We start from the raw sequence: 14,798 nt of genomic DNA, 5'->3' as shown, positions 1-14,798 counted from the left end.
CCCATTTTTCTCACAGGACCCTTTTAAGTACTGAAAGGCCACAATAAGGTCTCCCTGGAGTCTTCTTTTGGGTGCTCACTTATAAAATCTATTTGTTTATAAGAACAGGTCAGCATTTAAATAACATTATATGAATGAAGATTTTAAAGGTGGATAAGCAGAACTGACCATTTTGATACAGGGTGAATCATAGGTCTTCCACCCTTTCAGAAATAGTTTCATTTACTGCATGTACCTGTTTATTGGCATTCAGGGTTGTGTATCTGAAATACACTATCTGAAAGTTTGAGCCAAGCTAATGTCAAGAGAGTGGAAGCTGGAACGGGACCGTGAATTAGTGGTGAATCTGGGCAAAACCATCATGTATAGCATTAATTAGATACCAGGCTGCTTAAGAATAAAGATGCCCCAAACTGCTGTATTTGCATCTAGCTACACACCTGTCACAACAGATGTGGGTATGACCCAAATCACAGTGGCCTGCAATAGCCACGCAGAGGAGTCAAAGACAACCAGGCTGGGAATGTCAAGACCAGACTGTAGCCTCTGGTCAGTCAGAGACAGGATAGATACAGCATTATTTCTGCAATCTAACCTGCTGCTTTTAGTTTTAGATCTGCTACTGATATCTGCACATTTCTTCCTCTTAAAGCATTGAAGTAATGAAAGAGGTTTTTGCATTTCCTTATACTAGCTTGTGTATGGGCCCCATAGTTCGTCCTCCTGCTTCTCCTTTAAAAGTGCTGGATTCAGGTTAAAACAGTGCCTGTGTATGCAAGGTATCTTTTATGAACTCTACGGAAGTATTTATTTCACTTTCCTTCCTCATGTAAAACTCCAAAATGCAGTTGAATTGCAGTTTGGTGAAGTGGGCCTTTCTTTCAGATGAGTAAAGTTCTCATCTTCACTAGTCAAACATTTGGGCCTCAGTGCATTCTATATATTTCCATATCCAACTAATTCAGTTTGAATCTGTGAAGTTCAGTAGATTCATAAAGCAAGAACTAAAATGTGTGCTACATCTTGTGCGTGCTTTATTTTGCTTATAACCCTGTGAACCCATTAGGAGGGTTTAAAACTGAGCTCTTCCATTTGAAAGGTAAATATGAAAATAAGAAAATATGCCAGGCCCATGGCGTGAGTGAAACTGCACCACGTGGTTTCCATACAGAAAGTGATACTATATCAGCTGTGCTGCTATTACGACTGTCGCCTATTTCACACACAGTCCTTGCAGGCTGGCTGCTTATGGGAGATCTCAAAGCTGCTTCCACTAAGGTTTTTTTTGGGGATAGAGAGGTTCTCAGGGTCTGGATATACCTGGTTATGTGATCACTAGTGTTCAACCAGTGATAAAATAGAAAGCAAGGATTGGTTTCAAATACTTCTGGATGTAATTGCCCTTTGAGAAAGCTCAGGAGTGTTAAACTGAGAGAAAATGTTAGGGTCCATTTTAGGTCAAGAAGAGCAACTCAGAATCCGAGGGGTTGTGAAAGCGGTGAGTGCATGGACGTATTTCTGCCTCCAGGTGCAAAAATTGAACACCCTTTCCAAAAATGAATGTTCAGATCCTATTTCTGTTGGGATAATTGCATTCTTCCCACCTAAAATTCTCCTGGCATCTTGAGCTGTCACCTTCCCTTCCCACTTGATTTCCTGTTTTGTTGTGGTGCTGTGTAAGGCAACTGCAATTTTCCTCCTACATGTGGTTGCTGTTTATTGTGAAGAATGGTTAAAATGTTTAAAAAGCCATGGAGGTTTTCTGAAACCACCAAGTAACTTCTAATTTTGACAGAAGTTTGGGGAAATAAACGAGATTCCAGTTGGGTATCACAGAGGATTTCTTTGCTGGAGGCATGGAAAACCCAACCAGCAAGCACTGCCGAAAGTCCTGGGGTGCCAGCACCATAGAATCACAGAATAGTTTGGGTTGGAAAGGACCTGAAGATCATCTAGTTCCAAACCTCACACTAAATCATGTCGTGCAAGACTCCATCCAGCCTGGCCTTGAACACTGCCAGGGATGGAGCATTCACAACTTCTTTGGGCAACCCATTCCAGTGCCTCACAGTAAAGAACTTCTTCCTTACATCTAACCTAAACTTCCCCTGTTTAAGTTTGAGCCCATTACCCCTTGTCCTGTCACTACAGTCCCTGATGAAGAGTCCCTCCCCTTCAGATACTGGAAGGCTGCTATGAGGTCTCCACGCAGCCTTCTCTTCTCCAGGATGAACAGCCCCAACTTTCTCAGCCTGTCTTCATATGGGAGGTGCTCCAGTCCCCTGATCATCCTCATGACCTCTTCTGGACTTGCTCCAATGGCTTCATGTCTTTCTCATGTTGAGGACACCAGAACTGTGCACAGAACCATGCTTCAGTATCCTTCAGGGGCAGGAGGAGAACTAACTTTATTCCTGATTATGTTTTAGAAACCTATGGTCAACTGCAGGCCTGTGATGATTTTAAGCTGGTTCTGGCAGTGTTTAGCTGCGATTGAGCTGTTTTTTGTCAGCCCTAGAAAGCTTTGTTGCTTGAAAGCCTGCACCTGTTACCGCTTTACAGGTAGAGCTTGTTTTATACAATTCTATACAATTATGTGTAATTTTATATAATCATATTCTGGGAACTTGAAAATGGGAATAACAATAGTATTGTGAGGGTTGTGTTGTGTATGCTTTTATTCTTTATGTCGTTTATGGCCTTTATATAGCATTATTTCCTTATATTTATATATAAGGAATATATGAGATATATCTATAAGGAATATATAATATTTATATAAGAAATTTATATGATAATGCCTATTTATATGGTATTATTTCCTTATATTATTTGGCAGTCCTTAGGGTGAATATACTACAGATGATCAGTTAGTCTGGTAATAGGAGCCATAGAAATGTGGCTAAACCACCAATCCCTCTTGTAAAGGAAAAAATAAAAAAAGATAAGGGCGCCTTCAGTAATGGATGAGCCACAAATTAATATAATTTTGTCTGTGTAATTTTTCTATGACTCTGATTTTCATAGAACCAGATAATCACAGAATGGTTTGGGTTCAAAAGGACCTTAAAGCTCATCCAGTTCCAACCCCTTGCCACAGGCAGGGACACCTTCCGCTAGAGCAGGTTGCTCCAAGCCCTGTCCAACCTGGCCTTGAACACTGCCAGGGATGGGACAGCCACAGCTTCTCTGGGCACCCTGTGCCAGCGCCTCAGCACCCTCACAGGAAAGAACTTATCTCTAATGTCTTGTCCTGTCACTACATGCCCTTGTAAAAATGGTTTTAATAAGAGCAGCTTTGAACCAGGATCGAGATTCCAGTTTTTAAGCTGTGTGCGTATATTGTGGGATGTGCTTTCTTACTGTCAACAACTTAGCTGAAAACAGAGATCTTTATTACCAAGGCACTGCCTGTAGCAGGATACTGCAACCCTAAGCAGGCACATTCAGTTGAGCAGAGAGGAAATTGAAACAAGCTGCGTAATTTTGGCAGAGGCTTGTTTCCAGGTTAGTTTGGGGAAAAATATTAACGGCTGGCTTGGGCTGCAGCCAAAAGAAAAGCAGATGTGAGAGCTGTCCACTTGGCATCAAATATTTGGCTGAGAAAGTTGGGGCTGTTCAGCCTGGAGAAGAGAAGGCTGCATGGAGACCTCATAGCAGCCTTCCAGTATCTGAAGGGGGCCTGGAAGGATGCCGTGGAGGGACTCTTGATTAGGGACTGTAGTGATAGGACAAGGGGTAATGGGCTCAAACTTAAACAGGGGAAGTTTAGGTTAGATGTAAGGAAGAAGTTCTTTACTGTGAGGGTGGTGAGGCACTGGAATGGGTTGCCCAGGGAAATTGTGAATGCTCCATCCCTGGCAGTGTTCAAGGCCAGGTTGGACACAGCCTTGGGTGACATGGTTTAGTGTGAGGTTTGGAACTAGATGATCTTCAGGTCTTTTCCAACCCTAACTATTCTATGATTCTGTTTGCATCTTTTCCTGTAAGAAAGCAATTGGGAATTGCTCAGATGTGCTTAAGCCCAGCAGCTGCTTGTCACCAAACAGTGTTGTTTGACCTTCTGCATAAGCAGCCTGTGCTGGCCACATTCCCTGCAGCTTCACGTGGGAGGGGATGGCTGGGAACGGAGATGAGGAAGCAAGGAGAGAGCTAGACAGGGGAAAAAAAGGGAATCTTGTGGTGGCCACCACCAGTTCTTACTACATGTTCAGTTTGGGTGTTGGTTGTACATGGCTCATACATAGCTGGTATGAGTAATCCTCTTGGTTTAGCATCTCTGTTTGTTTTAAAATATAAGAAAACCCCTTGGAAGCCTTCCCAGGAAACCATCACGTGTTGTGTAAAAACACTGAAGAAACCTGGGTATAATCAGCATGAAGGCTTGGGTAGTGCTGCTGGCTTGTCAGCTGTGGCAGGACACTGGGTTAGCAAGTACCTGGCCATGGTCCAACCCACAGCATCTGCAGGAATCAAAATGAACATCTGCTGCACTAAAAAGTTTTATTTCCCTCTGATGTTCTCTGATGCATCTTACCATGTTGGAGGGTACTCAAAAGTGGGAGAGTGGAGTCTTGTCCTGTACTCTACACAGCATGGGGTTAATGTCCCCATCGACCACTTTGGGCTTTCTCAGTGGTGCCAATCCCTGCTTGCCCCACTCAATTTCCACCCAGTTTCTGGGAAGCTTTTTTCCCATTATTTGTTTGATTTCGGTCCCATCCCCCCAGTTGGCTGTTTGTGGGGTTTAAGGTGCTTTGGCCAGCAGAAAACACAGGGTGAGGGTTGTTAGTGATAACTCTGGGTGCTGCATCCCAACAGATTTGGTGAGTGCCATGGGCGCAGCAGCGCCTATCTGCAGCATCCCTTATTGCATGTCCAGCTGAGCCTGCGTCAATATACAGGTTAATCAGCTTTCTCAAATAGTCACAAGAATCAAATGTATAGGAAGTAAAACCCCCAAAGCAACCCAATTGTGAGACTAAATCACAAAAATGCACAAAATAATAGTCCTAACTCTTGCATTATGCTCCTTCCCCCTCCTGCTGCCTCCTTGCTGGCCCTCCCTGCTGGTGTCCCTCTCCCTTCATGTTCACAAGTTGTTTGGGAGGCTTTTGGGTAATAGTCCTATCTTGTGATTCCCGTAAGAACTGGGAGCTGAAGTGAAGTTGAGTGTTAGGCCAAAGACTATTACTGTGACAGCTGGTGGCTAAGAGCTTGCAAAACATCTTCCGGTGCTGCTGAAGCAGGCTGTATAGTTGGCATTTGCACCCCTTGCATTTGGTTCAGCAGGATGCTCTGAAGCCTGGGGTATTAATGACAGGACTGAGTCAACAAGTGTGTGAGTAGCATCAGTCTGGGGCTTCCAGACAAACTGAACTCCAAAGCATCTTCCATCAGAGATGCAGAGAACAGCAGCACACACTGTGCTGCTCTTTGGCATAGAAGGAGTGCTCGGTAAAGAGCAGAAGTCACCAGCATTAGGGACAGGCCTTCCTGGATGCCAGAAGAAGCTTGTAAAAACATTTACTTTAATGTCAAGTCTGAATTGTCTTTGTGTGAACATGTGCAGCTGTTGGTGAGGAAACTCTTTTCTGTTTAACTTCTACAGAGCCAGGATGTATTCCCAATGGAAGTGATGGTAAGCTGCTTTGGTGCCTGAATTCATTTGGAAAGCATCATGGCCCTCTGGTGTTGCCTGTGATTTGGGGTACCACCAGTGCTGGCAGTGGAACTGGATGGTCATTGTCGCTGTTTTGAGATGTTTCTCCTTTGGAGGAAGGGAATTTTTTGTTTGTTTTCCTTAAATTTCACTGGTGGAAATTTCATGCTCAAGTTTTTTCCCATGAATCAAAAAACCAATCTCTGAGGGCAATGAATCATAAAACCTATTGCTCTGAAGGCAATGCTTGATAAACACCCAGCTCTTTCCCCACTACATGATTTTGAGACTTAGCTGAGGCATAACTTGCAGCCTTATGGAGAAGAGGGAAAGATACTTGTTGGCTCCTCTGACCCCCTCCACTTAAACAATCCATCAGCTGAGCTTTACATTATGCTACTACTCCATTGCCAAAGCAAAGCTAAGGGAACAGGTTCTTTTCCCAAGTGCACCTGTTTGTGTTTCTCCATATTTCCTTTTTAAACATAGTGTCTGTTCTCTTCCACCCAACCTGCCCCTTTGGTCCGTGAGAAGCATCGATAAATCTAACAAAATCATCCCTTCTGGTCTGCTCTTAATGCTTGTGTGTACCCTGGACATACATTTGCTTATTTTTTGGCATGCATTGGTCATCTTCTCTCATATTTTGAAATGGTTTTGATGTTGGGGTGGAGGATGTGTGTTGGATGGTGCCTGGCAGTCTGTGCGTTGTGAATGTGTCCCTTGATTTTCTTGTTTGTGGGTTTTACTTTAGTGGCTGCTAAAGCATGTAATTCTTGCTAGATAACATCAGGTGTTTGGTTATCATGGCTGGTTCATTTTGCCTTGTGGGAAACTGTGGCAGTAATTAATGGCTAGGTTTTCATCCAAGCTTATGCAAATCTTTTCGCAGTGATTGCAGTGTATTAGAAATCAAATCATTACTTAGTGAAGGTTTAATGCCATCAACTACAACAACCTGATCCTGGTTCAGGAAAGGTATTCCAGCATATGATTAACACTAATTCTTGGAAGTACTCTCTGTTAGCTGGAGTTTCTTAATTAGATGCTTAGATCAGAAGGGGGTGTTGAGCCACTGGGGAGGAAACCGGTTCGGCTCGCTGGGCGAAGGATGCAGGCAGAAGATGCTGAGCCCTCTGCAGCCCAGCAAGGCAGTCAGGCATTGAACAGGAACTCTACTTCAGATCTGAGATTTCCCTTGGGATTCTAAGAGTTTCTTTTTGTGGGTATGTTTCTTTTTGGAAAGCACCTACATGGGCATCAGGAATCACAGAAGTGACTGTATCCTGCTCATTGGGCATCGATAGCGGATGGGACTGGGACATCATCAGACACCTTATGACAGATCCTGCCCAAATGAGCTTGCAAGACTTAGGCAAAGGGAATGAAAAGGTTTTACCAGGGCCAGGACCTCTTCTGTAACCCATGCTGGCTTTCACAGTGTGCTGCAGAGGAGCCAGATGCAGAGGAAAAGGGTTCTTCTGGTGCAGACACGGAGGAAATGGATGGTTCTTACTGGAAGATCACCCATGAAGGCATGCCATGGCTGGGTGGGGTGACAGCTTGGCCTTGCTGCCTGCTGGCTGCGGTGACTCAGGCTCGTACTCTGCTCTCTGTTGCATGCCTGCAAGTAATTCCTGCCATCAACGACCAGCTCCATCTGATAATCTCAGCACACTTGTAAAGGTGACATCACACATGGCTGCACACCTCTTGCTGCCTTAAGTTCCTGTAGCTCTTTTGGGTGGTCTCTCTTCAGGGCCACCATAGAAGTGGCATTTTTAAATCTTCCTTTATTTGCAAAAGTATAAATCAAATCCCATCACAGCCTCTCCAAAGCTAATTTAGTACCAGGGAATGCTTACAAAACTAGTGTGTTGCCAAGTGTAATGGTAACTTGGGTGAAGACTGTTGTGGCAACTGCTTAACAATTGCAGTCATTTGTTATCCCTCATCCTTTTCCCTGGACTTTTAATCTCCCTGTTGCTGTTATGGGCTTGTCTGCTGCTTTTCTTTTTGCTCTTCTATTACTTGTGGGAGGGAAGAACAGGGAATGGTTTCATGTCACCAGGAGGCTGTTACTTTGATAGCAGAGGGCTACTAAATGCCTTTCATAAACTAGCCCTGAGCATGTGTGTGCACAGTGGGTCTGTGAATGGTGTTTGGCCCTTTTCCTGATTTCTTCTCTAACACGAACTGCAAGTTTTCACTTCCTCCAGAACAGCCCAACATAAAGTAAATCATCTTTATAGATTTATTGCTATTACTCCTTTGGAGGGGAGAAGGAAGGAAGGAAAAAGATGGGAAATTGTGACCGTTTTTGGAGGCATTTAGTGTTCTGTGTTCTGCCTAGATTATGCACTAGAAACAAACTCTCTGTCTTAACGTTACCACTGTTAATGCAAAGCTGTAATTTACACTAAGTGTTTAGAACCAGGACCGCAATAACTTAATTAAAAGCCAGTGTGGTAACCAGAGTGTCCCCAGCTTCTGCGTGGTGTCGAGCTCTATCTGCTTGGCTCCCAAGCCAAGTTGCCAAAGGTTTCCAGTGTTCCTGCTGAAACCCTGGGGATGGGAAGAGTGAGGCTCACTGCTCTGCTGAGCGCTGGCATCCCTGTAGCTATTGTAGTCTGCAACTGTACACACAGCTCTTTGGAGAAGGAGGCTGGCTGCCTTTTTCCTCACCAATTTAGACACTCCGTCATTTTCAGTGGTTTCCCACCCGCTAACGAGAATGAACACATGGAATGTGTTTCTTGTTGCAGATACAGACATGAATAAGATAAAGCATCTTTCTGGACACTCATTGCTCTCCCTTTGAAAGGGTCACTTGTTTGCTGCTTCACACCGGGCACAACCAGCAGCAGGAGGTTGAAGTGGTGAGAACAGGGCATGAATGGTCCCTATCAGGGGAGAGTAGACACTCCAATTATCATAGACTCCTAGAATGGTTTGGGTTGGAAAAAAACCTTAAAATAATCTAGTTCCAACTCCCCTGCTTCTCTTTTTTCCCCCCTTTGTCTGCAGGGGGGGGAAATTATCATTTCTTGATCTTCCACAGCTAATGGAAATCCTCTGGAAAGCAGAAACTCCCAAAGCTTTGGGAGAGGTCAAGTGCTTGCCTGATGCCAACTAGGCTAAATCACATGAGCCCTGCTCTGATAAACAGTAACTTGTTTTCCATAAGGAAGGCTTGTGACAGGTCAGACCATGTCCTTATGATACTGCAGCCTTAGAAATAATTCTAATAGTGACTCATAAGGAAAGCCTTTTATTCATAATGCTCCTTGACTATACTACATTGTAAAGAGGCTGTACAAGTTACAAGGCGAATGCAGTCAGCTCCTGTTAAGAAGTTCTTACCCTCTAAAAGCCAAACTAGCAAAAAAAGCCCAATGAATGAGATGATCTTACATGATATTCCCATAAAGCACACAGCAATGCCACCAGCACTAACTTTGATGACTATATTAAGGGGAAAAAAAGGAGCAATACTCCCTCCTGTTGGTCTTTTGATACTGATGGTGTGTTGGAGGAAGTGTTTGAGGTTTGTCTTGGAAGGGGGATGTTCATGGAAGAGCCAGTCCAGTTTGTGTAATCAGCTGGTGAAATGGTTATCCTGTTTCAACATTTATGAAAGCCTCCTGGAAATGTGTGCAGTGTTTTTGCTTTCACTGTCAAAACTTCATTAAGAAAATCAGAACCCTCATCCTGTTTTACCAGCTTTATTGGAGGAGCCACTGGTACTCCAGTATCCAATAACCACTCTTCCTCATTGAGATACAGTGTGGGAAGACACAGAGTTTGTCCCTAAGGCTGAGGCTGGCTAAATAGAATCATAAAATGGTTAGGGATGGAAAGGACCTTAAGATCATCTAGTTCCATGGGCAGGGACACCTCACACTAAACCATGCCACCCAAGGCTCTGTCCAACCTGGCCTTGAACACCGCCAGGGATGGAGCATTCACAACTTCGCTGGGCAACCCGTTCCAGTGCCTCACCACCCTTACTAGCTGCTCTTGCTGTCATATTAGTGGCCTGATCTTAATCTGAAGCTCCCAAGCAGCTGGAGAGGCTCTGGGAATGAGTGGGGATAATGATGATAGAATCATAGAATCATAGAGTCATAGAATCGTTAGGGTTGGAAAGGACCTTAAGATCATCCAGTTCCAATCCCTCTGCCATGGGCAGGGACACCTTACGCTAAATCATATCACCCAAGGCCTCGTCCAACCTGGCCTTGAACACTGCCAGGGATGGAGCATTCACTACTTCTTTGGGCAACCCATTCCAGTGCCTCACCACCCTAACAGGAAAGAATTTCCTTCTTATATCCAACCTAAACTTCCCCTATTTAAGTTTTAACCCATTACCCCTTGTCCTATCACTACAGTCCCTAATGAAGAGTCCCTCCCCAGCATCCCTATAGGCCCCCTTCAGATACTGGAAGGCTGCTATGAGGTCTCCACGCAGCCTTCTCTTCTCCAGGCTCAACAGCCCCAACTTTCTCAGCCTGTCTTCATACAGGAGGTGCTCCAGTCCCCTGATCATCCTCGTGGCCCTTCTCTGGACTTGTTCCAACAGTTCCATGTCCTTTTTATGTTGAGGACACCAGAACTGCACACAATACTCCAGGTGAGGTCTCAGGAGAGCAGAGTAGAGGGGCAGGATCACCTCCTTCGACCTGCTGGTCACGCTCCTTTTGATGCAGCCCAGGATACAGTTGGCTTTCTGGGCTGCAAGCACACACTGCTGGCCCATGTTCAAAACCCCCAAGTCCTTCTCCACGGGGCTGCTCTGAATCTCTTCTCTGCCCACCCTGTAGCTGTGCCTGGGATTGCTCCGACCCAGGTGTAGGACCTTGCACTTGGCTTGGTTAAACTTCATGAGGTTGGCATCATCCCACCTCACAAGCATGTCAAGGTCCCTCTGGATGGCATTCCTTCCCTCCAGGGTATCAACCGAACCACACAGCTTGGTGTCATCAGCAAACTTGATGAGGGTGCACTCAATCCCACTGTCCATGTCAGCAACAAAGATGTTGAACAAGACCGGTCCCAACACCGATCCCTGAGGGACACCACTCGTTACTGGTCTCCAGCCGGACATTGAGCCATTGACCACAACTCTTTGTGTGCTGCCATCCAGCCAGTTCTTTATCCACTGAGTGGTCCATCCATCAAATTGATGTCTCTCCAATTCAGAGACAAGGATGTCCTGTGGGACAGTGTCGAATGTTTTGCACAAGTCCAGGTAGATGACATCAACTGTTCTACCCCTGTCCATCAGTTCTGTAGACCCATCATAGAAGGCCACCAAATTGGTCAGGCAGGATTTCCCCTTAGTGAAGCCATGCTGGCTGTCACCAAGCACCTTGTTGATTTTCATGTGCCTTAGCACAGCTTCCAGGAGAATCTGCTCCAAGATTTTGCCAGGCACAGAGGTGAGACTGACTGGTCTGTAATTCCCTGGGTCATCCGTTTTCCCCTTCTTGAAAATGGAGGTTATATTTCCCTTTTTCCAGTCATCGGGAACTTCACCTGATGATGATGATGGTGGTTGTGGTGTGCCTGATCCTGGGCACAGCATGTCACTGTGCTGGTGAGGAAGGGTCTGGTGCCCTTTGGAGGTGTCTGGGGCCGCTACTGCTCTGCCAGAAGTTACAAGAGGTTACAAGAGAATCCTTGTTTTCACATGGGTGACTTGAACCCCTCAAAACTCGTGCTGAGCCTCAGAGACAGAAAAAGTGGCAGCAGCCTGAGCTGGACTTGCTCTTGCATCACTGCAGGGGCTGCCAGGCTCTGAGAGTGGTGCTTGAGGTCTTGTTTCAGTAAATGTGTAAGCTGCAGGTTGTGCATTTGGGAAATACAGTGGCATGATGGCATGTGGTGGTTTCCTTGAGAAACCAGCCCTATCTGGTGACACTTCATATCTGCTGGCTCCTCTTTGGTGCACCTGAGTCAAGTGCAAGTGAGCCAGGCCTTGGAGGCCACATTCTCCGCCAAATTTATGAAAACATATCTAAAAGACAAGTGCTTCCAATACGCAGTCTCAAACCTTAGGAGACGTCAGAGAGTCCCTATGGGTGTTTAACCCATTGGGTGCCATGGGAACTTGGTGAATCTCCTTCCTGTGCAGCTGCTGTGTTTCATTCCATCACTGAAGGTAACAGCTTTGCATACCATAAAATCTCCAGTGTGAGCTTTTCTTCCTAAATTTGACTTCTTTTTGGTTATATTTTAACCTTCTGAGGCTGTGATGACTTCTGCTTTGTTTTCCCAGGTGCTCAGATAAGCTGCTTTGCACCCAGCTCCTTCTCCTGGCGACAGGCTGCTTATGTGGACTCCTACTGCTGGGCAGCTGTGCAGCAGAAGCAACCATCCCAGAACAACTTAGAAAACATCCCTCTGTGGCTGCATAAAGTATGTACAGATCTCCTTCTCCTGGAAAAGTTGTCCTGCTTAGAAACCTGCCTTTGCCTCACTTCCTCCTCTGCTCTGATACAGTCCTTGGCTTTGACTTCATTTTTAAAGAGAATGTTTTCTTTCCCTTACTTCCAAAGAGGGTAGTACTAGAGGAGGTATTTTCTGCCTTTAAATAAAGGGTCACCAGTTATCTGACACAAGAGTAATGTGAGTGTTGCTCTGTTGCCCTGGAGCTGAGTTCCTCACCTGGCTTTAAGCATGAGCTGTTTTAAAACCAGGAGAAAGGATGAAACAACTGCCCTAATGCTTTATCAAAAGCTTATTTAGGAAAAGGGGGTAGTAAAAACATACTGTATTTTTATTGTGTTATTCTTGGCCTGTTGTTCATTCAGAGAATGAATTGTTCATTCTCTTTTGGGAGAGATGAAATACATCACTGGTACCAACAGGCTTAACTCCTGTCTTCAGTGTGCTCTTCCTCAGGCTGTTCCCTTGCAAACCATGAGTCTGGCTGCTTTCACTGATCCAGGTGAAGCAGCATCATACTGAATGCACAGTAAGAGGCTTATTTTATGGGTAAAAAGTGCAATAGATATCAAGATACTTGAGTGAGCTCAAAGATGACCTTTGGCAGGAGCTACAAACTGAGTAAGTGCCATGCCAGTGCCTGGAGCTGACTCATTGTAGGAGGCAGCGTCACCCTGCTTGGGCAGTGCTGATGCCAGAGTAAGAAATGCTGTTGGAGCTCTGCAGATGTGGGGTGTTGTGCCTGCCTTCCCCAGCCCTTTTATTACCTGCTCCTTCTATCACCTGGGAGCAGAGGAGAAGTTAGAGGGGTCTGAAGCCTGGGACCTGCAGCACCTGTATTTCTGGGTTTTGCTGGTGTATGCTGTACCTCAGCTTATATTATCCAGTCAGCTCTGCTGAAAGACTATTCAGGACTGTATCCAATTCATTTCCTGACTCAAATCACTAACAGTAATGATTCACTACTACCTACTCACAGCCTTGACCCCGTGGTCTTGTGTTTCATGAATGTTAAAGCCAGTCTGTTGGTATCTAGCCTCCTCCAGCGCTCGCTTCAGCCAGAGCTTCTACAGAGGCCAGTTGAAGCTGCTGGGACATGTCACAATGCATGGGTGAAAATTCCACTTGCAAACCTGGATACTTTGCTGCCCCTTTCTCTTGAGGGAATGAGTTCTTGTTACCCCATCTCCTTATCTTGATTTTTATGCCATAGTCACCTGCTGGTAGCTGAAGTCTCCTCATTTGCTGGCCATGACTAATAGCTTAAGCAGTCGGACTTTATTATGCAACTCGTGTTAACTTGCTGACCAGCAAATCTCAGGAACTGATGCAGGGCCCTTCTTCCCACAGTTCCTCCATGATAGCTTAATGGTGTGTGATGTTTCCTTGTAAATACCCTGCAGACTGGCTGCAAGAAGCATGTCTGAGCAGCTGAGTCAGAAGCTGGGTGCCACATCTTAACCTCCTAAACCCATGCTTAGCCACTTATCCCTCTGAGCCGGGCACTGGGAGCTGCAAATGGTGTTTAGTGGCCAGTATTAATTAATATCCTTCTACTGACTGTTCATCAGCTTCCACACAGGAGCAGTGTTACAGCTACTAACGCTGATGTTTGGTTCCCACTGTGGTATCTGAAGGAGTTTGGCTGTTGTTTGCCTGCAGGGCCAGCAGCAGCCTGCTGTACTGCTGGGAGGCTGCCATGGGGCTGATAACCCCTGCAGGAAGGCAGGACTGGGGTTGTCTCCCCAGCCTTGCCCTGTAAGGGATGCACAAGCTCATTGTTGTGCAGATTTTGGCAGAGCCCATTTGAGGGAGCACAGTGATGTTGGTGGGAAAAAGGAACCTTCCTAAGCTTGGGTGAGAGAAGGCTTGGCTCTGCAGCGCAAGGCAGGGATGCACATACAAGGACAGGGGGATAATTAGGAATTAGGCCCAGTTTTAATTAAGACAGCACCTAAAGCTTTTTTTCTGCTTGCTGGGCAGCAGTGCAAAGCATCTCAGGTTCTTTCCAATACTCTGACTCATTTACTGTCTCACTGCATCGGCATGCTGGAAGGCTCCTTAAAAATCCACTTACAGAGGCGTTATATTACAGTCTGGAGGGAATGAGGTTGTAGGCCCCAGTGTGATTGAAATGCATCAATTTCCTTCTGGCACACTCTCTGTGCTGTCGGAAGTGCTGTCAAAAGTTTTGTCCTAGAACAGTACTCAGTATAGTACAGAGAGAAAGTAGGACCCTGAGCTCTTTGGTGAAGAAGCTAACTTGCAGCAACTTGCCCTGCTTTTGTTCTAGGCATGTGGTTGCTTTGAAGGATTAACAAAACCAGGCTGCATTACAGAAAACTTTAAACCTTCCCATTTCCTTCCTGTTTCAGAGTAGAAGTTTGCACTGTATTCTTCATCAGTAAAATGTATGCTTCAGTTTGGGGCAATCCCTGAAGCTCGGGTGCCTTTACCTGCTGTCCCTGCTGCTCTGGGAGATCTCTCCCAGCAATTGAATTTATCAGTTTGGAAGCTTGTTTTGGAGCGGAGAGGAGGAGCATGCTACAACTTTCTGGCTTACCTGACTCTAGTGCACTCCTCGAGGGTGCCCAGCACCTCTCTCCTTGGAGAGCAGCAGTTCTGAAATGTCCAGTGATGCTGGAATAACTTCACACTGGACAATCCTTAGCAGGAAGCAAAA

At 45.5% G+C, this 14,798-nt stretch overlaps 1 protein-coding gene across 1 annotated transcript in view; it reads left to right on the top strand.

The window, feature by feature from the left end:
• Positions 1 to 14,798, top strand: part of PANX1 (pannexin 1) — a 28,162-nt gene that overhangs the window by 1,388 nt on the left and 11,976 nt on the right. The window contains exon 2 of the mRNA XM_057399835.1: positions 11,946 to 12,085. Coding sequence (XP_057255818.1) covers positions 11,946 to 12,085 — 140 coding nt within the window. The remainder of the gene's footprint in view (positions 1 to 11,945; positions 12,086 to 14,798) is intronic.

The sequence above is a fragment of the Pezoporus wallicus genome, unplaced genomic scaffold, assembly GCF_028554395.1.
Source record: "Pezoporus wallicus isolate ANWC-B61680 ecotype Strahan unplaced genomic scaffold, APGP_CSIRO_Pwel_v1 scaffold_6446, whole genome shotgun sequence".
Lineage (NCBI taxonomy): Eukaryota > Metazoa > Chordata > Aves > Psittaciformes > Psittacidae > Pezoporus > Pezoporus wallicus.
This window is presented reverse-complemented; position numbering and strand designations above follow the sequence as displayed.